At 47.9% G+C, this 26,651-nt stretch overlaps 1 protein-coding gene across 6 annotated transcripts in view; it reads left to right on the top strand.

Moving 5' to 3' along the window:
* Positions 1 to 26,651, top strand: part of Irag2 (inositol 1,4,5-triphosphate receptor associated 2) — a 45,335-nt gene that overhangs the window by 5,027 nt on the left and 13,657 nt on the right. For 2 of the 6 annotated variants that reach the window (XM_055605570.1, XM_055605565.1), the window contains exons 2-10: positions 4,335 to 4,415; positions 5,945 to 6,029; positions 7,792 to 7,928; positions 8,481 to 8,565; positions 18,131 to 18,177; positions 18,274 to 18,338; positions 18,652 to 18,750; positions 19,987 to 20,057; positions 24,895 to 24,952. In XM_055605570.1, the coding sequence (XP_055461545.1) occupies positions 8,542 to 8,565; positions 18,131 to 18,177; positions 18,274 to 18,338; positions 18,652 to 18,750; positions 19,987 to 20,057; positions 24,895 to 24,952 (364 nt within the window). In that variant the 5' untranslated portion in view covers positions 4,335 to 4,415; positions 5,945 to 6,029; positions 7,792 to 7,928; positions 8,481 to 8,541. Of the gene's footprint in view, positions 1 to 3,429; positions 3,457 to 4,334; positions 4,416 to 5,944; positions 6,030 to 7,791; positions 7,929 to 8,480; positions 8,566 to 18,130; positions 18,178 to 18,273; positions 18,339 to 18,651; positions 18,751 to 19,986; positions 20,058 to 24,894; positions 24,953 to 26,651 lie in introns of those variants that run through there. The other 4 variants (XM_055605568.1, XM_055605569.1, XM_055605567.1 and 1 more) reach the window with 4 other exon arrangements.

The raw sequence follows: 26,651 nt of genomic DNA, 5'->3' as shown, positions 1-26,651 counted from the left end.
CCAGGACAGTGGGGATGGGCTGGAACCGGAGGAGGCCAGGGGCGTGGTCCTCCAGGTGTCTGCCGCCTGTCTCTCGCACATGCTTGAGCTTTGCCTGTGTTGTGCTTGAGTTGTTGGGCTACATTCATCTCTGTGAATATCCTGCACACTGATTCCGTTATTAGGAATCTAAAATACTTGCCAGTTTTTGTTGTGGATAAAGACACTGTCAGCAGTTACGCACAAGGCTCTGTGGAGACCTACTCCCCACAAATAAATACCTGTGAGCGGAATTACTAAGTCAGAGCTTAGTCTGAACTCCAATCAAAAATAAAAATCTCCTGAGAGGGTAGAGAGGCAGCTCCGAAGTTGACAGCACATTTTGCTCTTCTAGAGGACCTAGGTTTGGTTCCCAGCACCCACATGGCAGCTCACAACCATCTGTAACTCCAGTACCAGCGTGTCAGACGCTGTCTTTGGCCTCCTCAGGTGCTGCGCTTATGTGCTGCACAGACACACATGCAGACAGAATATAGATAGAATAAAAATGGTGACTCACGTTTCAGATTCCCACCCTGCTGAGTGCTCCAAACCTCCCCATTGCTGTGTGAAGGCCTGTGCCCCCAACCTCAGTGTTCGAAGTTTGAACCCTACTGACAGGTCGTTGATGGTAGCTTGTAGGTGACAGTTATCCTGAGTGCTTTTCCCAGGTTCTGACTGGCATTGTTTGTTTTTGTTTGTTTGTTTTTCTGAAGTGTTTATTCATAGATACACAAATCATTGGACGAATAGCTTTGCCGTTAATAAATTTTTATTTAAAATTGTGCTTGTATACTTCTTTGTGGTATCAAATGGAAACCTAAAGCCTTTGTTTTGCTTTGTTTTTATTTGTTTCTGTTTTTTGTCTGTTTGCTTGCTTGCTTGTTTAACTGGTGCTGTGAGGCAGGCACTTGGCCTCTGCCAACCTCCCAGCCTGCAGCCTTGAGCCTCTGGCACAGACACTCCCCCAGCCCAACTCTGATGTATGGATTCTTAGTTTGAGTGTGTGCTCTCACTCAAGCCACAGCAAGCCTCTGGAGGTCTGGGGATGGTTTTTTGGAGTCAGCCTTCTCTGAGGCTTGGACCCGGTCACCAACCTTGTACAGCAAGTCTCTACGCTCACTCGGGGAGACCTCTCACCAGCCCTGGCAGGGTTATTTCTTAGTACCCAGAACACGTACTGCATTGCGAAGATGTTCCTTGTAGGTGTGCGGCCTCATGAACCCTGCCGTTCATAACAGCAGCGTCTGATTTTCAGCATCGAGGTAAGCGTCAGGCCTTTCTTTGCCTGATGGCATCACTGCTGCCAGAAAGCTGCTTAGGTCAGGCTCTCTTGCTGCAGGGAACCTGAGACTTTTGGCCCTACCCTACAGGCAGCAGCAGGGGCGGTGGCCCTTGTTTGCCTTGATTTTTTTGTGAAACCTGAATGTCCCAGACTCTGTAGCTCCCGCTCTGCAGAAGAATGCAAAGCTGAATGCAAACAGGAAGCCATTTGACTTGTTTTGTCGTATGGAAAATATGGAAATCGCTGCTAGTCCTCCCCTGAACCACCTGTGAAAACAAGTTTGCAGTTTGAATGCTTCCTGGAGGATGGGCCTTGTAGATGGTCCTACCCCTGTCCACATCCCTGTGCAGCACACACACTGGGCCGAGGGAATTTGTATTTTGGAGTGGCATGACCTTGGGAAGCCCTGTGGAGACTCCTGGAAGTGTCAGCCACTGTTTGTAAGCTGAGGAGAGGTCTGTGTGCTTCCTACAGTGAGCACAGTCTCACAAATCTGTCAGGTCTCCGGGGCACGGTGGTTCATACCGATAACCCTGGCACTGGGAGGCTGAGGTAAGAGCATCCTTAGCCTGAGGGCCAGCCTGAGCTACACAGCAAGACTCTGCCCCTACCCCACCCCCAAAAACCAATAAACCACAAACAAGGGAGGGTTCTGGGCTACAGGTGGCTTGGCTGATGAAGTGCTTGCTTGGCAAGTGTGAGGACTGGAGCTCAGTCCCCAGAACTCCCATGATTAAATCTGGGCATGGTCATGCACATTTGTAATCCAAGCAGATGTGTGGACCAGCCAATCATGAGCTGGGAGAGAGATCTGATGGTGGGCGTGGCGGGGAGTGGGTGGTGGTTTGGAGGAAGGTACAGAGATAAAGAAGCCACCTGTTTGTATAGCAGCTGGTCTTGCCACGCTGGTGAGGTCCAGGTTCAGTGAGAACCCGTCTCGCTCTGGAGGACAGTGAATCGGGAGGCCACCTGTCATGGTTCCCTGTGTGTGTGTGTGTGTGTGTGTGTGTGTGTGTGTGTGTGTGTGCCTGCGCATGTACTCACTGAGTGGGTTTATTTTCCTGTTCTTGGCTATGATTTAAGGACTATGGGCTTCAATCAACTGACACCTTCCTGCATAACTTAGAGTAGGTATTTTCCCCAGTTTCCAATATTTAAGAGATAATGCTTTAAAACTCATTGGCAACTTTTAGATATCAGGTAGATTTTAGGCATCAGGAAGGTGGCTTTTGTTTTGTATTGCTGTGTCTCCCTGTGTAGCCCAGGCTGGCTCAGAACCTGTCCTCACCCGCCTCAGGTTCCGAGTGCCGAGATTACGGGTGTGCACACCTCCACATCCAGCTCGGGCAATTTGTTGTTTACTTTTTCATCTGTGTTTTCACCTGTGTATATGTCTGCCATGCGTGCGCCTGGTCCTGCAGAGGCAGGGGAGAGCCTGGAATCCCCTGGAACTGGAGTTGTGAGCAGCCTTGTGGGTGCTGAGACGCGACCTAGCTCCTCCGCACGGGCGGGCGGCCAGTGCTCTACCCACGGAGCCACCGCCCCCAGCCCCGTAGAAAGACAAACATTTTTAATTCCAGAGAGTGGCCTCGTGGTTTGGGAGTCCTTGCCTCAGTCCTGTGGGGATCAGTGTTCTCATGACACAGCTGGCTTGCTCCCAAACGGGAGGGAGCTCCTGGTTCAATGGCAGACTTGTCTCAAGCAGTGAGGTGGAGGAGAGACTGAAGAGGACAGCTGACGTCAACGCGCACACATACAAACACACATAAATAGAACCTGTTCACAAGTACTCAAAATTTCAGCATGGATCCTTGATTGGAGGATGTTGGTCCTACCAGAGAGAGGGCTTTTAAGACTGAAAAGCCAGCTCTCAGCTAACAAACAAACACAGCAGCGGGGCCAAGCAGCCAAGGAGATGCTGCCTCTGTCAGAAAGGTCAAGAGCTACCTGCCAGAGTGAGCGCTCTCCTTATCGTCTGCTACACTTGTACCAAAGCCTCTGAGAAGGAGCCATTTTCCCCACTGTAACTGAGCACACATCACACGAGATTTGGGGTTTGGTTTGGACTGAAGCAGTAAGCTGTGGAAGGGTCCTTCAGTGAGCTGCTCTTGATGTAACTCAGCGGTTGCCATGAAGTGTCTACAACCAGCTCAGTATGGCCATGTTTAATCTCTCCTTTCCTATACTTCCTTTCATTGCTTTGTAAACTTTTGATGGCTTTCCTCTAGAGTCCCCAAAAGGGAGGAGAGCAATATCCATGTCTGAGAATGGATTCCATTTCCCTCCACAAAAGGGCAGGCTTCCTAGGATATCAACCAAACATGGCATACCAAGTTACAGTAAGACTGGGCATCTTCCCTCATATTGAGGCTGGATGGAAAAGAGTCCCAAAAGCAGGAAGGATCCCAGCAGGAGGAAAAGGGTCCCCAAAGCAAGCAACAGAGTCAAAGACAGCCCCTGTTTCCACTGTTAGGAGTCCCTCAAGAAGATCAAGCTACACAATTGTAACATACATGCAGAAGGCCTAGGTCAGGCTCCCTGGCTGTTAGTTCACTGACTCTATATTTTTTTAACTTTTTGAAACTTACATGTATGTATATGATGTGTATGTGTATGTATATATGCATGTACATGGAGGGGGCCACTTGGAGGAGTGGGTTCTCTCCTTCCTTCATGTGGATTTCAGGAGTCCAGCCCATCAGCCTCGGCAGCAGGTGCCTTTACCACAGACCCATCTCACCAGCTCCCTAAAATGTAATAGACGCTATTATGGCTCCTGTGAGTTGTGTCTCTATAAGCTTCTTTGTTCCCTGCCTAAGGGTTTTACGTCAAGCCAGTGGCTCCCTGTTCAAAGTTCAGATCTTACTCACAGATTAAATATTGTGGTTAATACAAGGAGAGGTTTACAGATACAAATGTGTCCCCTTGAAGAACAGTTAAAGCTGGCTACCATCAGCCTGCTCAGGCTGTGGGCCTGCTCTAAGGCCTGGTGTGTCTCGGGCTTGTGATTACATTATCATCTGTCTCACAGCAGGCCTTTTCTGACCAGGAGTCTCCTCACTACGATCACCTGTCCTGCACAGAAAGACCTGGACTTCTAGAGAGAAAATTGGTAAGATTGAGGGTTTTATTTTATTTCTTAGGTAACAACTGTGGTTTGACTATTATATCAAAACAAAAATATAATTCAAACCAGGCATGTGGCTGCACCTCTTTAATCCCAGCCTTCCAGAGGCAGAAGTGGCTGATCTCCATGAGACTGAGGACAGCCTGGTTTATATAGCGCATTCTAGGCCAGGCAGGCCTACACATTGAGACTCTGTCTCAAAACAAAAACACCCCTAACCCACACAGAAAAGAAAGAAAGAAAAATAGGGACTGGAGAGATGACTCAGGAGTTAAGAGCACTGGCTGTTCTTCCAGAAGATCAGGGTTTGAATCCCAGCACCCGCATGGCAGGTCACAACCATCTATAACCCCATTTCTGTGGGATCCAGCACCCTCTTCTGGCCTCCTCTGGCATTACACTCTCACGGTGCATAGACACAAATGCAGGCAAAACACCAGTATATAAAATAGTAATGGTGATGATTTAAAAAAAAAAAAAAATTTCATTCAATATGTATAAAAAGGCTGAGCAATCTAAACATACTACTTTTCTATAAAAAGATAACCAGACAGGAAATGGTCCCCTCTTTTTAATTTTTCTTCTTAATTATACCATCTGTTCTAAGAGGTAGGACATTTACCGCCTTTTGACAGCAGTAACATTAAGAATTATGTGACGGGGCCTGCCCCTCACTCCTACCCCCTCCCCAGAGCCTTGTTTCTGTCTAGGTGTGAACTGTGTAGATTTGGTAGTGTGTGAGCGTCCTGCTAACTGCTGCCCAGAGGTGCTCTCCCCGGTTTTGTTTGTGGGTGCTTGGGACTGAACCTCAACCTCAATCTCCAGTTGTTTTACTTTCTGTTTTGAGACAGGGTCATACTAAGTTGCCCAGGCTAGCCCTGCACCCACTTTGAGGCCCAGGCAAATCTTGAGGTTGAGATGCTCCTGCCTCTGCCTCCCAGAGGTAGCTGGGCTCGAATCAGAATCTGGATTTGCTCCTGAGCTGTAGCCTTGGGTAGAAGTCTGAACGCTTTGCTCTGGAACATTGTCACTTGGAACCCATCGTCGCATCCTGTGTACCTTTTTCTTTGAAATTTTGTCTATTTTTATTTTGTGTTTGTGGGTGTTTGGCCTGCGTGTGTGTCTGTGCCCTGCATGTGTGCAGTGCCCACAGAGGCCAGAAGAGGACGTTGGATCCCAGGCCGCTGGACTTACAGATGGTTGTGAGCCAGTTAGTGCTAGAACCCCAAAACTGGGTCCTCTGCTAGAACATCCAGTGTTCCTAACTGTTCTCTGACACCCGTCCACTTTTTTAAGAACGTTTCTACTAACTGAGAATTTCCTACACTGCATTTGGGCCTATTCCTACCCCTCCACGCTCCTCATGCCCTCCCCCACCTCTCTGCCTGTCTAACTTTGTGTTTGTTTTACCTGCCCCTGCCTGGTGGAGGCTTTTCTTAAGCTGAAGGAATTATCTTGAGAACTGTAGGGCGAATTTTCCTTTAGACAACTACTAATGCCGGCTTTCTGTTCAGAAGCAGCCCTGCCACAAACCTCAGCGGAGGCAGAAATCAGGTAGCCTTGACCTGGAAACACCAGTGCCAGTGTGATCTCCACTGGGTGAGTGTGGACACGTCCCTCCCCACTCGGCCCACATGTGGGTGGGGAGGGGTTTCTGGAAAGAGACAATAATCAATAACCATGACATCAGAGCAGGGAGATGTACTGGAAGTTTGTCTAGGGATTCAAGTAATATAGATGGCAGCATCCACTCTATCCCAGGTACCATTACACATAATTAAAACAAATCCTAAAGCAGCAAGTTCAGAAAACAGTCCACAGAAGACGGAAGAAATGAAGTGGGGAGGTGGCTTTGGGACTGTGGTAAAAGGATGCAGATGGGTGGAAAGTGGGCGGTGAAACTGGCGGACTTAGAGGACTTAGTAGAAAATGAAGGGAAAGTGGGACCTGGTGGCTGTTCTGAACAGCCAGGCCAAAGAAAAAGAGAACCGCATGCTGCAGATGGCCTGGGGGCAGACAGCACCAAGGCTGCCCCTGTGGGCAGCCCCAGCGTGGTTCAGAGCTGACAGAAGTGCTGGGCCCAGCTTAGGAAGGGTTCTAAAGAAGGTGGTTTTTGGATCATTTGAACTAGAGGGTCAGCGGCGGCTGACAGAATGCTGGACGAGGTAAGCGCTCTTGACCAGCCTGTTTTATTCACGAAAACTCAGCTAAACCCCACTCCACAGTGGAGTAAAGACTGCATCCTTCCCGAGCTCCGTCTCTCACCTTCATTAGTCGTCTCCACAGTCTGATGAGGAGGATGCTAGAGCCGTTCCCCTTCTACTGTACTTACCTTCATGGACTGGAGTCAGACTGTCCCATGATGCTCTACCTGCTCCCCTGGCTCCTGGCCCTTTTTACTTTACATTAAAAATATCTTTAGGATATTTTACCTTACATTATTTTGTATGTTTGACTCTTTTGTCCGAAAGTATGCAAATGCACAATATGTGTGCCTGGGGGGACTTACAGAAGACCGTGAGCCACTGGGTGCTGGGAACCGAACCAGGGGCTCTGAAGGGCGGCAAGTGCTCGTAAGCAGCGCGCTTCCGGCCTGTAGCTCTCATTTTAAGGATGGAGAAACAGGAACATCAAACACAACTTTCCCCAGTGTGTCCCTTCACATAAAAGTAAATTCGGGCTCTGAGTGGAGAAGTTATTCGCCTACAGTCGCGCAGCCTGCCTGAGGCAAAGCCAGCATTTGAATCTGAATTTTTTTAAACATTAAACTTTGCATCTTCCTGTGCCCTGAGACACAGCGACCCACCATCCCCAGGCATACTCCCAGCCACACCTCTGATGGTTTCTGATCACAGAAACCCTCCTTCCCACAGCTTTCCTCTTAAGGAGTCTGCAAAATTGTTCTGGAAGGCCAGGTAGTAAGTATTTTAGGCTTTTCTAGGCACACAATCTCCATGGCAACTCTTCAGCACCACTGTGAGACATAAAAGTAGCCACGAACTGCCCCCCAAATGCCATGGCTACCTGCTAATAAAACTTTACTTATAAGAACAGGCCGCTGTCCGAATGTTGTCTGCTGTGGATTGTGGGCCAGCTACTAACTCGGTGGACAAGGGTTTCCTGTCCTCCTTTACCCACACCTCAGCTTTTGTTTTGTTGTGTGTTTGTTTTTAATAAACATCGGATACTTCTACCTCCCTGTAGCTGGGGATCTAGGCGTTTTAGAATAAAATATTAGGAGAATTGGATTGATTTTTACTTTTTCAGATTTGGTGCAACCAATTTCTTGGGTGAGAAAAGTTAAATCTTTAAAACAATTTGGATTAAGGTTCACCTCTGTCCTCATTCCTTCCTGCTCCAGATGCCTCACATCTTGAGGGCCTTACAGCAATCCCAAGGCTAGAGCTCCTGGGTCAGCAGCTTAGCCCATGCTCCGTGTGAAAGGTCCCCAGAGCAGGAAACACAGGATGGGGCTTTGGATGTGACAAGAGGATCCCAGTAAGTGAGACCAGAGCCCACCTTCTCCGCCAGGGGTGCGTGTGTGTCTGCTTAGTAGCTTATGTTTTATCTGACATTGTTACTTCTTTGCTATGTTTGGATGGGGTTTCTCCAGCTCTCTGAGGATTCACAGCTTAGAATCCAAAGGACATTGCTCTGGAATTTCAGAGACAGCTCTGAGCAACTCACTACATTTTCCCTGCTGAGTTCACTGCGATGAGTCATATAGACAGTTCAGACTCGGTCTGTTCCCATCTGTTCCCTGCACCTCTGTCCTCACCTGCCTTGTAAAGTCAAGAGACGGATTTTCAGGAAATGCTCCATGGCAAGATTAACTCCCCCAGTGACAGTCCTTTCTGTGCAAGAGCAGAGGAAGCCAGGCTTTGCATTGCAAATGTTGGATTTTCATCTTTGGTTGCTTTTCTGCCCTTAGTGACTTCTCTCTGAAGAAGATGGCTCTCTCTTCCTGCCTGATTGGAAATTGCCTGGGCTGGGGGAGGGGCAGTGGGAACTATGTTTGGTCCCTGCTCATCTGAAGTTTCTCACCTGCAGAAAGCCACCTCCCCCAGGCCTGCCCGCTCCACACAGGAGGCTCCGGCTAGATCCCACCAGAATGGCCGAGGACTTTAGAGTCGAAGTGAGTATGGACAGAGATCTGATTCATTTTCAGCACTACCATGCTCTGGCCTCTTTGGGGGCTGTTCCTCCTTCCTCACCGTTCTTGTAAGAAATATTATGGGACATCCTAGAAATATAATAAGAAATATCCAACTTTGAAGCCAGGAAGTTAAAATTCAATAACTCAGGGGCTTTCTGTTCCTTACATAGTATAAATCTGGATTATGGGGGGAGGGTCGGTTTGGTGGATAAGAGCACTGGAATTCTCTCACAGGGGACCTGGGTGCAATTCCCAGCACCGTATGAGAACCTACAACCATCCCTAAGTCTAGTTCCAGAGAATATGACACCCTCTTCTGGCCTCTGTGGGCATAGCATCCTATGTTACACATACATACACCTGTGCAGGCAAAACCTGCATGCACATAAACAACTCTAAAGTAAAAATAAAAACAAGCTTGGGGTGGAATGACTGAAGGGAGAGTTGGGTGGAAGTTGCTGAACCTCGTGGTATATCTTGGTTTTGTTATTTAAATTTGCTAATGGCTTTCATAAATCTCAGAGGGCAAAGACTTTCCAGGAGCTGAGGTCAGGGCATTGGTTCCTTTTCAGAGAACACACATTGCCAAAGGCAGGCAGTAATGGTGCTCCCCTGCTGACTATGACAATGCCGACCAGCTTCAGAACGGTCCTTAGGTAACCACCCCAGGCCAACTAGAAGTACTTGTGTCTTCTTGGTGTTCAGGATCTGCCCATCTGTCTTCTTACCTCTCTTAGAGCAAAACCCTCCCACCAAACAATCAGTTAACTGTTTTAATGAAGTCACAGAATTGAGAACTGTCATAACATGAGCCTGCTTTGATCACATCCGTCACCACTACCCCCATCCCCGACCCCCAACCCCCGCACCCATCAAGTCCTCTGTCCTTACATCTGTCCCTGGAGCACCAGCAATCCGCTTTCCCTAAAGACTTGCCCCTCATGGAGGTCTCTTGTGAGAGGAATCTGGCCCCCTGAGCCTGGCTGCTTCTAATTAGTCCTTCTGAGGTCCTCACCTGAGCTGTGCGGATGACCCCCTTCTTCACCGGCTGCGGGGCACAGCGCCGCCGACTACTGCCACGTAGTTTCTGCATAAACCGTTTCAAAGTGCTTTTGTGTGCAGCGCCGTGGGGACTGCCTCTTCATGTCCACTGTCTTGACAAGCTGCAGGGCAGGTCCCGTGGCCACCAGCAGCACCCAGGATTCTAACTTCTCTAGATCATCACCAACAGCATCTCACCGCAGCCAGCGCGGAGAGCGCGGACCCCATGGGTTTGGCTTTGCGTTTCTCTAATGAATAAAGATGGCTGTCGTCTTCGAATGTGTCTTCTGGCCATCTTCTATCTTCAGCGAGAATTTGTCTCCTGAGATCAGTGGCCCGCTTTAAAATTAGATGTTTCTCCACTTAATTTCATGAGTTGTTTTCATTCTTCTTGTTAAGTGCGTGCATCTGGTTTTATAACTCTATAATATGATTTCTGGCACACAGCTACGTACACTTTTCCTATGTAATAATTTATGCGTGGTTTCTGTTCATTGGTGCCCGTCTCACCGAGAAGCTAAGGGCAAGAAAGAAAAAGGCAGCGCCCTTTGCTATTACTTCCCAGTCTTCTAACGTTTTAATACAGGAAGTTGACCTTTGCCACTGAGAGGATGTTTGGTTGTTAGTAATTTCGCTTTTATCGGGCACTAATTTCACAACGAAGAGGGAAGCAGAAGCCTGAGCTGAGCATCAGGCAGGGTGCAGGAAGCATTTCCACAGGCCAGTTAACCCTCTCACCTGCCAGGGCGGGGGTGGGCTCTGCATGTCAGCAGGCCCCCGGAGGTGACTCAGCTAGGAAGCAGCTTCAGGGGACCCGGGCTCCCGCATCCCGTCGCAGCAGGCCGCATGTAGGGGCTCCCCTCTTCATGGTCACTTGTGGTTGTGCTGACGGCGCCCTGATGCCTGAGAGATGTTTTGTGCTGGTACATTCCGTGGGCTCTGTGGCGGGGCTGTTTTGTCTGTGGTCTTGACATCTTTTCAGAACTAGGGCCCCAATCACAGAGGACACATCTTTAGCATGCTGCTGAAGGAATGTCTGTCCCCTGTGGAAGCTCATGCTGCCTTCTTACATTCCCAGGAGGCTTCTTATCAGTCAGCTGTTCCAGTTCTCCATAGTGTACCTCCAGGTTTCTGTTCTCCAAGCATGCTCTGCAGCCTAGGAATGCCATTCCCTCCCTCCTCCCCACCTTGTCCTGTCCTCTGGTCCTCTGAACACATGTCCCAAAGCCTCCCTTCACCTGCCACCCCACCTCTGAGCATTTAGTGGTAAGCTCTCGTTCTTAGTGTTCTCATGCACAGTGAGTACAGGGATTAGACTAAGTGCAAAATAAACACAAGCAGAGCCATAATCCACACCCATCCCAGGACACAAGTGTGCTGGCCTTTTCCTAGCTTCACGCCGTGGTCCCTGTCCACAATGAACTGCTCACCCCATACTCTGGCTCTTCTGTCACCCGACAAACCTACATTTTCCCCGCACTGCCTGTGGTTAGCTCTGTAACTCAGCCCAAACCAGGCCGGGCGTACCATCACCATAAATCACACAGACCTGTCTGGGTGTTCCCCCGAACACTGCTGTTTCTCCATTTGTCAAAATTCTGTTTGGTTGTCAAGGCCAGTTTCAAAAACCGACTGCTTCACAAGGCCTTTCTGTGGTGACACGAAACGTTGCTGCTCCCGAGTCTCCACTTCTTGAGGTGGAGATTGCTAAAGACTGGGGGCTCGAGGTCAGGTTTCCTGGGTCACCTAGGGTACGAGCCAGAAAAGCCAGCTTGCGGCTGCAGTGCCTTCCTTTCTGGACTCTTTCTGCTCCCTTCTGAGTCCCCAGAAACTCTTTTTAAAATTGAAGTTGATTAGATTTTGAAACAGTTGTGTGCATCGCTGTTCATGAGTGCAGGTCGAAGGACGGTTCGCAGAGTCACCTCTGTCCTCTACCATGTAAATTCTGGAGATCAAACTCAGGACCCGAGGCTAGGCAGTGAGCATCTTACCCACGGGGCCGCCTTGCTAGTCCTAACTGGATCTGGATTATTTTTTAAAAACTCCCATAGTTCATGTTGCCTGGAACTCACTGTGCAGCCCAGACTATCCAAAGACTTTGATCCCCCTGCCTCAGACTGAGACTATGAACATCTCACCAGACGCTAGGCCCAAATGGCTGGTCCCTTTCTTGTCAGCTATACTGTGATCGTCCGTTGTGTTTGTCTTTCTGTCTGCTTGGAGAGACAGCCGTGGGCACTCATATCACCACATGCATGTAGGCGTCAGCACAACTTGCAAGAATTAGCTCTCTCCATCTATCGTGTGGTCCAGGGGCTGCAATCCAGTCACCAGGCTTGGTAGCTCGGGTCTTTACCTGCTAGCCACCTCGCTGACCCCAGTTTCTTATTCGGGATCCTGTACCAGGCAGTTAGCCCAAGGGAGAGCATTGGAAGGGGACACAGAAGCAGTTTAATCAGAACATGAAAGGCAGTGGTCTTTCCATGGATTCAGGACTGAGCATGCGGGCGCAGGGCTCGGGGGTTCTACAGGGTGGAAAAGGAGAGCTTTGAGTTAGAAAGTTCCATCTACGGACCTGCGTCCTACAGTCTCCAACAGGAAGTTGGTATGTTGACATCCTTACCAGGGGCTGCCCAGGTCCTAGCTCCCAGCAGAGAATGCCATCAGCACGTCAGCCTTCTTGATGGAGGCTCTCAGCTCACCTGGGGTTTGGGGGGTATTAGCCCTGCAGAGAGGCCCCTTCTTTGCTCAATTATCAGTGTGTCCCCAACAACCTGGGCGGACCCGCAGTCTTGCTGTCACCGGCAGTGTCCGCTTTGTCATTACTGCGGGGAGGGCTGGATTAGGTCCCTGCTTCCAGTCTCTCTCTCAACTGTGTTCCTAAAGTCTCAGGATCCATTTCCTAGTTTCTCCACATCTGCAGAGGAAGCTCCTCCGTTCTTCCACTATCTCAGATCACAATACAAGATGAAACAGGACAGCAGCATTTGTGAGAGGGTCTCTGAGTGGGTAAAGGAGGCAAGCAAGGAAGCAGCCTCAGAGGGTGTCATGTCCTGTGTGGGATGTCCTGAAGGAGAACAGCGCTCACTCGGGGACCCAGGAGAGAAGTTCAGGGGTTTGGATGAAATGTGCTTTCTGGGATTTCACAGCAATGTGGGGTGAGATTCAGGGTGTGAGAAAACAGACAAAAGGAGACTGACCTCAAGAGCTAGCCCCACCATCTACTCTCGCATCTGCTTAAAAGCTGTTGATTGAGTTTTAGCCAGATGGACTAAAGTTTGGAACTGAGCAGGCCTAAATGAAGACTGACCACATATTAGCTGTGGGAACGTGTATGAGTGACTGCACCTGTCTGAATTTGTGTCTCCTATGAAAGGGGAATGTCACTTTGCAAGTCCTTTTGAGTGTCTATGAACACACATACAAACACACTCCTTTATGTATATTACATACCTAAACATGTGTTTCTACAGCATGTTCCTGCCTACTGGCTCCTGGAAACAAGCCAAGTAGATCCATGTGGAGGGGCCAAACCATGCCCTCTGAGATCCACTCTTCCACTTGCTGATGGGCAGGGAGGCCTTTCTTTTCCTGGCGCCTTTCCTCAGCTTCTGGGCGGGGTGTCACTAGAACTCACAGATGTTGAGGCATCACCTGTGGGCTCCAGTTGCAGATAAAGCTTCTGAGCTTGTGTAAGGAGGCTGCTGTCCTACCACCCACACTTTGAAATCCTTCCTCCGTGGCCACACGCCCGTCTTCACCTCTGACAGCCCCTTTCCTCATCAGTAATAGACAGCCTCACCTGCTCTGCTGCCCTTAGAGAAACCCCTGTGGCGCAGTGTGTGAAAATGACCCCCCGCTTTCCAAGACAGCCAGACGGCACAGCAGTGTTGGGGACAGTGGTCAGGAGCACAGATCCAGCTGCTCTCTCCACAGGGTCCTCCCAGTTCACAGGGATTTCTCTGGGACAATGGCCCCCTCAGCCTGCTTGCCTCTCCTCGGGCATTGCCTTCACTGCTGGTCCAAGAACAGGCAGCCTCACTGAGTGCCTCGAAAACCTGGATACACACTAGATATTTGTTCCTGCCCCGAATGCCCAAGAATTCGGGAGATCCGTGATGCAGCACTCAGGAGCCTGAGGCAGGAAGGGAGGCTTGAGTCTGAGGCCAGGCTGGGCTGTGGAGTAAGACCCTGCCTCAAAACAAAATTTTTGCTTCCTCCTCTGGTCTCTACAAAGATGCTTGGCAGCACATGTGAAATTGCTGGTTCATATTAAAGACTTTAAGGTGGTTGTTGCTTTTAATTTTATGTGTATGGGTGTTTGCCTGCATGTGTACATGTGCCGCATATATCAGTGTCCAAAGAGAGCATTGGGTCCCCTGGGCTGCAATTACAGACAGCTGTGAGCCACCATGGGGGTCCTGGGAATTGAACCTAGGTCCTCTGCAAGAGCACCCAGGCTGTTGGCCACTGAGCTGTCTCTCCAGCCGAAAGAGTGCGTGTGTGTGTAAACACAGCACATATGTGGGTAACAGAGGCCATAAGTGTGTGTCAGATCCCCTGGATCTGAGCTTAAGCAGCTGTGTGGTACCCAACATGGGTGCTGGGAACTGAGCTCAGGTACTCCAAAAAGCCAGCAGGTGCTCTTGACTGCTGAGTCACCTCTCCAACCCCAACCTGGCTATACAGCAAATGCCCAAAAACAGGATCTGTGCCTTTGACCCAGGGTCAGAATGACCAAAGGTGCTAAGCTCAAAGGCTGCGCCCCAAAGAGCAAAGGGCTCAGGGATGAAAATCTGCACCTTCAGTTTAAAAGACCTCAACTGCTTTTCCTCTGTCCTTCATGCCATGACTCGTTTCCATATGAGACACTGTCACTGGAGAGGACAGTCACTGAGGAAAAGGCTGGGTCCATTTCTACTGTCTTGCGGGATTTTCTGGCCATTGTCTGTCCTGTTTCCTCAGGCTGTGTGTGGGCGCAGCACTAATAACCTTGGAGAATAAATGACACCGACAGCTCCAAGATTGATTCATGCAGATGCGACTGATAACTGGTGCCAAATGAACCTTTCAGGGCCAGGAGCACCCACAAGTTTGAGGGTGTGGTGTACTTTTTAGTTAGGGAAAAAATTAAGGAAATAAGATTCTGCTTTTGTCCCAGTTCGGGAGAGAGTCATCCTCTCTTTGGAGCCTTTACATGGGCACAGAGTCTAGTCTTAGGTCTGTATAAACTCTGGCTACATTTTTCCATCTTACTGATTTGCATACCATGAGCTGTCTCAGCTCTGCCCAGTAGTAAAATCATATAGGTAGCACCTGTTTATCAGAAGAAGCATTTCCATTTACAGAGCTGATGTTAAAGCAGCATTTTAGCAAGAACAGACAGTCCTACGAGAATATGTGGGCTAATGAATCCCTAAAACCCCAAATCTTTCCCTACTGTTCTTCCTATTTTTCTATGTACATACTGAGATTGTGTGTGCGAGTGTGTGTGTGTGTGTGTGTGTGTGTGTGTGTGTGTTTGCTGACCCAGCCCTTAGAATGTCTCAGTGTGTTCATACCTTGACAGCCACGCCCTGGGTGAACGCCTCAGAGCAAGGGCTGGGGCCTGGGTTTCCATGTAAATGGGATCAGGTCTCTATTTGAATGGGCCTGAGAGGGGTGAGTGTTCCTTCTTCTGGTGTTCTCTTTGTGGAGTGAGCCGGTCTGCCACAAGTAAGTCAGTTTCCCACCTGAATTTAATCTATTTCTTGTTTTTGTTGTTGTTGGTTTGGGTTGGGTTTTTGGTTTTTGGTTTGTTGGTTTGTTTGCTTTGCTTTTAAAATATGTTCAGTAGATTCTCTCTCACAATCCCTCTGGTCAGGAAGTTGTTGGTGGGTTAGGTCTTGCGTGAGCATGGGATAACAGCTGAAGTTATTCCTATCCCTCACAGCCTGCTCGAAGGCTTTCTCCCCAACTGTCCTATACTACCACAACCCCCGAGTTTGAAAAGCAAAAACGCAATCCCTTTACCTGGTTATTCTCACGTGATGGATGAAGACTGGGCCACACTTACGACAGCTGAGGCTCGGGTTCCGCTTCGTGTTGTTACCTGATAGTCAGGTTTTATAAAGATCAAGGACGTGAGAGTTAAGTCCTGCCACTTCTCCGGATGTGCTTAAGGAATCAGGGAAACAGACGGCCATTTCGTTTGTGAGGTTTCTTTCTCCCAGAGCACACAGGACGATTCTGTAATAAACAAGTATTTGACATCTGTCAAAATGGTTGTGAACACGGTCCGGATCATAAGATGGGAGCTTTCTGCCATGCAACGAGGCCCTCCAAGTGTCCTGTCTAAGGTCCCAGGTGCATAGAAGGCAGGACCCCTGCAGATAAGATTGTCTGGGACACCATATGGCAAATCATCTGTTTGCTGTGGTTGTGGTTTTGGCTTTAAACAGGAAAATTAGACTTTTCAAATAGAAAGTTTGCAAAAAAAAAAAAAAAAATCAAGTGTGTTCTTTTTCTCCTCCCACTTTGGAAGCCTATTTAAGGGCGTGTGAACACAATTCTATGTTAAAATGCAAGTTAAGGTGCCGGCTGACGAGGCTGTGCTTATCACTGCTGAGTGCTGGCATGGCTTATGTGCTAAGGACTTTAAACGTTTTTAGAGACATCAATTCTTGATTTTTATGAACTATGGCATCCAAAGAAATGGAATAGTACTTAAGCTTCTCCAGTTTTTAATAGCGTCGTTTCTTATACATACTGAATAAAGGCAAAACTGTAATCACTGTGTATTTAAATGATACAGAGACAGGGCCAGCGCCATTTAACTTCCTGCAGGTGACACCGAACAGCTCCTCGGCATGTGAATACACCCCAGTTGACTGCATGCTCTGCATGGAACAAAACATCTCAGGATATGTAGACACAGCTGCCACTCCAACATTTTAAGATGCAAAAACAAAAATAAATAAAAGCCCTGATGGACTGGAACAGAAGCTGAATACAGATTCTTATTTTTCAAGTTTTTCTTTCTTATTTGAGGCGAACACATTAAAATTAATGTTTAAAATTTAAAAATATCTATTGTGTGTCCACGTGCCTGTGTGAATGTCTCTATATTCAGGTGCCTGCAGAGGCTGGAAAGGGGTATCAGATCTCCCAGAGAGGGACTTACAAGTTCTTCTGAGTCTCCATGTGGGTGCTGGGAACCAAACTCGGCTGAGCCCTCTCTTCCACGCGTGCTTGTAGTTAAGTCTTTGTAAGTCGGAACAGTGGAGAGGGCACTCTTGCCCAATGCCCCGAGTTCGCGCATGCTCACCGGTGGTCTGTAAAGGCGCGGACACTGTGTTCAGCCTGGTTCAGAAGACTGGCTGTCTGCTTCTCAGGCTCTGGGTAGACTCTTCGCCCTAGGCCTAATTTCTTGCACCCTGAGCTCCCTCCCACCCAAAAGAACCCTCAGGATAACACCTTTGGGGAAATGAGATGATCCATACATGTCGGATGCAGTGTGCGTGTGGAGCGGAGACTAGTCGCAGGAGTCAGACCTCTCTTTGCACCATGCTGCTGGTTTCCAGGAACCGAACTCGGGTCTTGAGACTTGGCATTAGGCACCTCCAGGTGCCGAGTCCTCTAGCTGCCGCTGGCCTTTGTAGATTTTTAACAGACGGGACGGCTGAGAGGAGCAAGGTGACGGATCTCTGGCCTGGCACGGTCGAGGCCCTCGGTTGGTCAGGATGCCAACAGCCAAGAATGAGATAAAACCAGCCCTCCCTGAACTGCAGCTCTCTGCAACCCTGGTCAGTGCCTTCCTGAAGGCCGCATCCTTCCGCATCCAGCCTGCCACTGGCTGTGGCCTTTAACAGGTCTCTCTCGTCTGTATGGAGTTATGTGTGTTTTCACGGGCTTCAGACATGCTGGCGTGATAGCAATTTTGAAATCAATGTCCCTTCCTAAATACAAGTAACCAGAGGAAGCTTACAGGAAGAGCCCAAGGTTTAAGGAAGCACCCCACCGATAGCCCGCCTTTGTGTTTTCAGACCCTCACATCAGTTCCTCTCTAGGTGAGAATCCTCACTATGAATGTAAAGGTTCAAATGAGGTTTTGAGAACTTGTCCTAGCAGGTGAGCAAGCTCCCTTCGAACAGAGTCATGGATACTCCGTTCTGTAATCCTCCTGTTTCGATTAAGTCTAAACTATATGACTTATCTAGCAAGACACCTAAGAGCCATCTTGGGTCAAAAGTGTGATGCTGAGTAATGGTCACATAAATAAGAATATTACACTCACGTGGTACATCCCATGTAAAGAAATGTGGTGTCAGTGTGGGACGTGAACTCTGCCCTTTGAGTTCAGAATTTGTTTTACCCAAGGCTGTATCAGGTTTGCCTTAAAGCCGAACATTGTCCGTGAGAGCAGCTGTGATGAAGTTATGTGTAAGTAGGGGCCCATTTAACACTGCTGGGAATGTTTGCCTAGAGTGACTTTCACCCTGACCGTGTCTCCTTGCTCCCGCAGGAGGATGGTGTTGGCTGCCTGGACTCTGAGAGCCCGCCCCACCTCAGGTTTGCCAAGCTCATGAATTTAGGTGTACTCCCAGTTGGTTTTTACAGGAGTTCTTCGCCAGCCATGTTAAGACATTTCTCCCATCCTTTTGTCAGGGAGTACCTCACAGAAGCATCAGCCGAACACGCTTCATCCTCAGAGAGCACCGTGACGTCAAGTGGTAAGTAGATCTGGGAGAGAGGACATCAGAGTTGTCTTTACAGATTAGGCTCTGGAGCTGGGTGTGGTGGCACATGCCTGTGACCCCAGCACTCAGGGAGGCGGAGGCAGGTGGATTACTGTGAGTTTGAGGTCAGCCTGGTCTCAAGTCTACACAGAGAAACCCTGTATCGAAAGAAAAAAAAACACCAACTACTAAAAAACCAAATTAGGGCCTGGTTTGGCAGCCTGCTAAGGGGTGTGCAAATTAGCGGTGCCTAAGCAAATGCTCCTTCTGCGAAGCTCTCATGCCACCACTCTCCTCCTGTTGGCAGACTCTGGGTCGGACATTTCGCACATGGCTTCTGGTGACCTTGACTGCAAGCCTCTCTGTGAGAAGAAGGAGCAAGCAGGACCAGCCTCTGCCATGCCAGGTACGCCCTCCGGGCCCAAGGGCTCCAAGCGAGCGAGCCTAAAGAGTGGGAAAGTCAAAGGCCTTGGCACCTCACTAATGCTGGGTATTCCTTTTCAGAAAATAATAATATTTAAAATTCTGAAGATACAATCTGGAGAAAAGTGTAAGAGTACTATATAAAGATGGCGCCATTTTCTCTTTCAATCTTATAGACAGAAGACAAATCAGAATATGTTATAACAGGCCTTAAGTATTGCCATCTGACAGAAACTGACTGAGTTTGGTCAGTCTCATCAACAGGTGGGAGGAGAGAACCCCCTCTTAGACTATAGATTGGAGTATCCAGTCAGAATGTGGCGCTGTTAGCCTTGGTCCCCCTGTCCACGGGGACAGCCAGATGAGGGGCAGGTCCATGCGCTCCAAGAACAAAGCGCTTCTCTGTGCGTCTGCAGTGAGACGTCACATTTTGAGACAAGGTCTGGGTGTAACACAGCAGCTGGCCTGGAACTTACTATGTAGGCCAGGCAGGCCTCAAACTCACAGAGCTCTGCCTGCCTCCGCCTCCGAATGCCACGTTAAAGGCGTGTGCCCCCACCCCCGGCTAAATTCTATGCCTTCGGACTCTGGAACCAGGTCAGTCCCAGGCCGAAAAGTTAAGAAAAAATTGAAAACTGCTTTGGGGTGGGGGGAATAATTTTCAAAAGAAATTGATAGCTATTTTGTTCTTACAGTCTTTTTTGACACTACAAAGGCTATTGTTTCTTGACAAGTACTAAGTGTGTTAGGTAGTGCACGGAGCATTCTGTGTAGTGTATGCAAAAATGAACAGAAATTACCAGACATGTGTACAGAGTGTCCCCAAAGTGTCCCTCTTCTGCTTGATAGCCTGGTGTTTGGAAGTGTCCGTGCTTTGGTGGAAAGTCATGGTTCCAGCCTTGTGTACACGATTTACAAAACCGTGTCAAGGCCTAACTTTTAATGCCCCTGCTTCCTTCACGTAGCTTCTGGCATTAGAAGGGGCCAGCATTCGCCCCAGAAAACCTTAAAGAAATGTCCAGCCCTCGGTTTGAAAGGCCGCTCACACAGACTGGGAAACACAACTCAGCTCCCGAGCCAGCCTGGGCTACTCCGTCCCCGGCTGTGCCCTGGCAGACCCGAGTGTGCTCCAGGGCATCTCACTGCTGCCACGTGCCAGCCCATGCTGTTAGCTGGCCTACCCACCCAGTACCCTCACTGCTTCTTCCTCTTCTGACAGGCACCAGCCCAGCTCCTGAGAGCACTGCACAGCGAGGCCCCGGGTATGAGGACAAGGCCGTGTCACACCTGGTGAGGAAGCGTGTTAACAGCTAAAGAGGGACACACCGTCAGGATCCAACTGTTCCTTCGAGTTTCATGGTGCCCTTTGAAAGTTTCATTTTACTCTTTCAAGATATTAGGAACAAAGCATGCGTTACTAGAATTTAATTCTGTGGCCAGGGTTTTGTTCACTTGGATGAGGCCACGCAACGAGCCTGAGTGAGGACAGCCTGGCTCCATCTTGACTGGCACGTGCTGATTGGCTCAGTACACACCAGAGGCCAACCGGAAATGAGGTCATGGATGCACTAGTGCATATAGCTGAAAACAGTGACTGGGACGTATATGTGTGCGTGCGTGCTTGTGTGTGTGTGTGGGGGGGCATGCTGACCGGTGAAGACACAGATAGTCAATGATTGTGATGAGAGCCCACAGAGGAGATGCCGTGAAGGTGGCGTGGCTTTACACTGTTGACACAAACACTCACAGGAGACAGGTGAACTCCCTCCAGGAAGGAGGCCCACTGCGCTCCGGAGACTGGCTGAAGGCTAGCCTGGAGACATCCATCTAGCTTCATGACCCTCCAAGGCTCTTGCTTCTGTTTTTCTCCTTTTGCTGTATGTGTGAAGTTTGCTGGCACTTGTGTGGGGTGAGTGAAGAGTGACCTGCTCCGTGGTTCTCTAAGGCTTTTTCTTACATGTGACTCCCTGTGCGTGTGTTGGTGGCGGGTGTGTGCATGTGTGTGTAATTCTCTTTCTTTCTCGGGTATAAATGTGATTTAGGTTTCAGGATGACTGTGACCTTGGGAAATGAATCAGGAAATGTTCCTTCCTGATTCTATTTTGTGGAATAATTTGAGAAGTGTTGGCTTTAAGCAGTAGCCTGCGGAAGTCTGATAGAATTCTGTGCTAAAACTAACCTAGGCTTTTGTTTTTGTTGTTGTTGGAAGACATTTGATGACTGCATCTAATTTACTAGGAGTTATGGGTCTGTTTAAATTGCTTATGTGATCTTGATTTAACTTTGGCAAGTTGTACATATTGATAAAATTATCCATTTCTTTTAAATTTTCCAGTTTGGTGGAGTAGAGGTTTTTAAAGTACACCCTCATGATTCTCTGGATTTCCTCAGCATCTGCTGTTACATCCCAATTTGCATCTCTAATTTTGTCAATTTGGATATTCTCTCTCTGCCTTTAAATTAATTTGGATAAGGGTTTGTTAATCTTGTTGATTTTTCTCAAAGAACCGACTCTTTGATTCATTGTTCCTTTGTATTGCTTTCTTTGTTTCTGCTTTATTGATTTAGCCCTCAGTTTGATTGTTTCCTGCCACCTACTTCTTTTAGGTGTGCTTGCTTCTTTTATTCTAGAGCTTTCAAGTGTGCTGTTGGTAATAGTGTAAGATCTATCCAAATTTTTATGCAGGCACTGAGTGCTATGAACTTGCATCTTAGAAGCGCCTTCATTGTGTCCTATAAGTTTGGGTATGTTGTGCATTCATTTTCACTAAATTCTAAAACATCTTTAATTGTTTTTCTTCATTTCTGGCTTGACCCATTAGTTATGCAGTAGTGATTTATTGAGCGCCCACAAGTTTGTAAGCTTCCCGTTGTTTTTGTTGCTGCTGATATCCAGCTTTAATGTGTGGTGGTTGGATAGGATGCAGGGGGTTATTTCAGTTTTCATGTATCTGTTGAGACTTGCTTTATGTCCACGTATGTGGTCAGTTTTGGAGAAAGTTCTCTGAGGTGCTGAGAAGAAGGTCTATTCCTTTGTGTTTGGGTGAAATGTTCTGTAATATGTGCAAGGTGCACTTGCTTTACGGTGTCTGTTCACTCCAGCATTTCTCTGTTTGATTTACGTCTGGATGATCTGGCTGTTGGCAAGCGTGGAGTTAAAGTCCCCCACTGTCACTGTGTGAGGGTCAGCATGTGACTTAAGCTGTAACGGCGTTTATTTTACAAACTTGGGTACCCTTGTGTTTGCTGCATGGACGTTAAGCCTGCCAATGTCCTCCAGTGGATTTTTCTTTGAGTATGTAGCGTCCTTCCCCTTCTCTTCTGAATTAGTTTTGGTTTGAAGTCTATTTTGCCAGATATCAAAATGGTCACACTAGCTTGCTTCTTAGGTACATTTGCTTGGAATATCTTTTTCCATCCCTTTACCCTGAGGTGATGTTTATCTTTAATATTACAGTTGAGACTTGCTTTGTGTCCAAGTATGTAGTCAATCTTGAAAAGATGGGTCCTGTTTTTATATTTAATCTGTTAGTTTCTGTCTTTCAGTTGGAAAGCTGAGACCATTGATGTTATGAGTTATCAATAAACAGTGTTTATTGATTCTTGTTATTTTGTTGTGGTGGTGTGGGCTTTTCCTCCTTCTTTTGATTTGGTGGTTTGCCCATTATTTATTCCTGGTATGTATTTTCTTGGGTGTGGCTAACCTCCTCAGGTTGAAGTTTTCCTAGTGTGGAGTTGGATTAGTAGACAGATACTGCTTGGGTTTGGTTTTATCATGGAATATCTTCCTTTCTTCTATGGTGATTGAAAGTTTTGCTAGGTATAGTAAGTAGTTTGGCCTGGCATCTGTGGTCTTAGAGTTTGTAGAACATCTGCCCAGGCCCTTCTGGCTTATAAAAAGTCAGCTGTTATTCCAATAAGACTGCCCTTATTGGTCTTTTCCTCTTGCAGACTTTAATAGTCTTTCTGTCTTCTGTTTCGTGTTTTGATTAATGTGTACCGAGGAGACTGTTTTTGGTTCCAGTCTATTTGGTGTTCTGTATGCTTCTGGTACCTTCATGGACATCTCCTTTTTCAGGTTCTATACCTTAGTGATTAGATTATTATGTGTTGTGTGAAATTTCTCTTCTGCTCTAGTCTATTTGGTGTTCTGTTTGCTTATTGTACCTTGATAGGCATTTTCTTCTTTAGCATAGAGAAATTTTCTTCTGTGATTTTGTTAAAAATATTTTGTGACTTTGACCTGTGTTTCGTTTTTTTTTTTTTTTTTTTTCTCTTGTATTCCTATTTGATCTTTTCATAGTATTCAGAATTTCCTAGATGGTTTGTACCTGGATTTATTTATTGATTTAGATTTGACATTTTCTTTGACTGAGATATCCATGTCTTCTATCTTGTCTTCAATGCCTGAGAGTCTCTCTTCCATCTCTTGCATTTTGTTTGTGAGGCTTGCCTCTGAGTTTCCTGTTTGGGTTCCTAAAATTTTTTTTCTAGTTTTCTCCCAGCTTGGATTTTCTTTATTGATTCTATTTCCACTTTAATGTCTTGAACTGTTTTTCTTATTTTATTCCAGTGTTTGTGTTTTCATAGATCTTTTTAGTGAATTACTTACTTACTTACTTAGTTTGTTTATTTATGAATTTCTAACATTCAGACTGGAGAGATGGCTCAGTGGTTAAGAGCTCTGACTGTTTTTCTCGCGGTCCTGAGTTCAATTCCCTGCAACCACATGGTGGCTCACAACCATCTGTAATGGGGGTTCTGATTTCCACTTCTGATGTGCATAAAGACAGAGCACTCGTATATGTAAACTTCATGAATAAATATATTTAAAAAGAATTCCTAACATCCATTAAGGCTATTCTGAAGTCTTTGTCTTGAGCCTCAGCTCTGTTGCAGTTCTCACGGCCTGCTGTGGTAGGGTTGCGAGGGCTCTGGTGGAGACTCGTCCTGGCTGTTATTGGCGGTGTTTTTACACTGGCATCCAGGCATCTGCCTCTGGGATGATTGTAATTCTAAGTGCTGATAGGTGCTCCTGTCTTTGCGGGGTGGGTGTTCTGTTCCTTGGTTTCTCTTGCCCTCTCTGGTTCCTGGGAGAGTGTGGTAGCTCTGGATTGTCTGGCAAGGGATGCTTTTGCGGTCCTGCCAGCTGTGGCCATGGGCTTCCGGGCAGAAGGGAGCCAACACTTAGGAACAGTGGTGTTGGTCGGCTGGAAGTGGGGAGGGTTGAGGTGGTGGACATGAGGGAGGAAAGTGGGCTGTGTCGGCAGGGCCTGCACAGCCACCTGGGAACAGGCATATGGGAGGGGTCACCACAGCGAGGACTCCGCAACAGCAGGCATGTTTCCTAACGAAAAATGTATTTAGTTCCCTAAGTGTCTCCATCCCTCTGTGTGTGAGAGCATCACAAAAATGACAGTGTGCCTAAATGTTCCCACTAAGTTTTCCAGACCACTGCAACACAACCTGCTCACAGTTACCCCTGGCTCACACGTTTATGAGCGTATAAACGGAACAGCTTGGTAATATCTTAAAATATATTTGAAGGAAACTAGCCATTCAGTTATATTTTAATTCAAGTAATCCTAGTGCTTGGCTGCCTGAGGCAGGAGGATCACAAGTTTGAGGCTAGTATGAGCTCATGGGATATATATTTTGTCTCAAACAACAAAACAACTAAGCAATTCTGTGTGTGTGTGTGTGTGTGTGTGTGTGTGTGTGCACACGCGCGTGTGTGCGCACGTACGTGTGGAGTGGAAGTCTGACAGAACAGATCTTAACAGGTATATGTTTCCGTAAAGCCATGTAGAAGCCCATGCTGCAGTGTGAGACAGCTCCTGCATTCCTCCCTGACTGAGGACCCGGTCTGTGCTGGAGACCCTGCTATCTCTCTCCTCCTCATGCACTACACTCAGTTTCCTTTGTGACAACTTGTGTCACCTTCACGTTTTTACATCCATGTCACTCTGGCGGATCCAGCCCTGTCCGTGCTGGCCTTTGGGGCAGTTCCTGGATTTCCCAGGGTGGTTTTACAGACCAGGCTCAGGAGAGAACAGCAAGCCCAGAGTCCTTTGGTTCTGGAGCATTGCCATCCCACACATGCCAAAAAAACTTTCTCCAATTTTAGGACACGGGGGAGGAATCTGAAACAACAGGAGATGGCGGGAAGGACAGCGCTACAGGAGGTAAGGCGAGCTCACACATTGTGAATGTTACTTCCAGTGATACTTTGTAGATAAAGCTGTGTCTGCCTCCCACAAAACATTCAACATCCTGGGTTAAGACCAGTCAAATAGGACCAAGCCTTGCGTTGCATTGCCTGCTTGGCCCCTCGGTAGCTATTCCCAGTAAGAAGGAAGCCTGTGTTGTGAGCCACTCATCGCTGCTTGGGGTTTCAGCACCTCACATGAAAGCAACAAGGTTCACAAGGAGGGAGCTGAGCTGCCCTCCTCCTCAGCACCACTCCACTGAGAAGGCACAAGTGTCTCACGGACTCTAGGCTGGTCAGCCTCTGGTTCTGTGGTCTCAGGGAGATACTTACCCTTCTAATTTCTCTTTCCCAGAATGGAAATGCTGACTTAAACAATTAACTAGACTGGGTAGGTGCTTGCTTAGCATGCACGAGACCTTGGGTTTAATTGCCCAAGGTCACAGAGAACAGGCCTGGTGGCTAAGACCTCTAACTGTAGCACTCCAGAAGTGAAGGCAAGAGAGTCAGAAACTCAGGGTCAGCCTCAGGTATACAAGTAGCTCACAGTACCACGTGGGACACACGTGTTCCTGTCTAACGCCTTATTGAGATAATACTATACTTATAATCTGAGCATTAAGCTATGTTATCTGTGTCATTTCAGCCCCCCAAAGACAAGGCGACATCCTCATGTGACTCTTCGGTTATAGAAAATCACATCCTTATCTTGTAGGTGGTTTGACAAGGCTGTGGCTTGGTCAAAGTCATATGTCTGAAAGCCAAAGCTTGGCTTTAAACCAAGTGTTCTCAAATCTAAAGCCAGCGTCATTCATGTCACACAGCTGGCACGGAGGAAACAGTCATGGTAGGGAGATTGTCCTGACCAAGGCCATATCTGTCAGTGCTGCTCGAGTCATTTGCTTTTCCTGATGCTGGAGCAAAATCCTCGACAAGGGAGCTGGAGAGATGGCTCAGCGGTTAAGAGCACTGGCTATTCTTTCAGAGGTCCTGAGTTCAATTCCCAGCAACCACATGGTGGCTCACAACCATCCATACCCTCTACTGCCCTCTTCTGGCCTGCAGGTGCACATGCAGATAGAGCACTCATACATAAGATAAAAGCTTTAAAAAAAACTGAAAAACAATCCCTGACAAAAGCAGCTCACAAGAGGGAAGGTTCACACCTCAGGGATGCTGCCCATCCTGACAGGTCAGGCGGGGCAGCAGGCACACCGGGCAGCTGGTCCCCGTGCACCCAGTGAGGAAGCAGCAGGGTGAATGCTGGCCCTCATCCACTTTGTGTTCTAATCTGGGACCCCAGGCCAGGATGGTGCCATCCACATTTAGACCCAACCTAGAAGCCCCTCACAGAGGAGCCTGCGTTTTGTTTCCGTGATGATCCCAAATCCCACCAAGTTGACAAACTGTTCTCATTAGCATTGTTGCTCTAATTGCTGTGCACAGCGCTGTTCCGGAAGGCTTGATCCTTGATCCTTGATCCGGAAGGCAGGAGTGTGCACTGACATGTGGGCCTCGGAGGTGCTGAGGGGGCATCAGGGTCCTCTGACTCTGAGCCGTCTTTGGTTTTCACGCACCATTGGTGTGCTGAGATACAAGTCTGTGTGCTCCCAATGGTTTATCGAAGTCTCTCGCTATGCAGACAAGTTCCTTAGCTGCCTGTCAGCTCAGGCACA

This window comes from Psammomys obesus, unplaced genomic scaffold, assembly GCF_907164565.1.
Source record: "Psammomys obesus unplaced genomic scaffold, mPsaObe1.curated_primary_1811, whole genome shotgun sequence".
NCBI lineage: Eukaryota > Metazoa > Chordata > Mammalia > Rodentia > Muridae > Psammomys > Psammomys obesus.
Note: the sequence above shows the minus strand (reverse complement) of the source record. Positions and strands in the feature narration are given on the sequence as shown.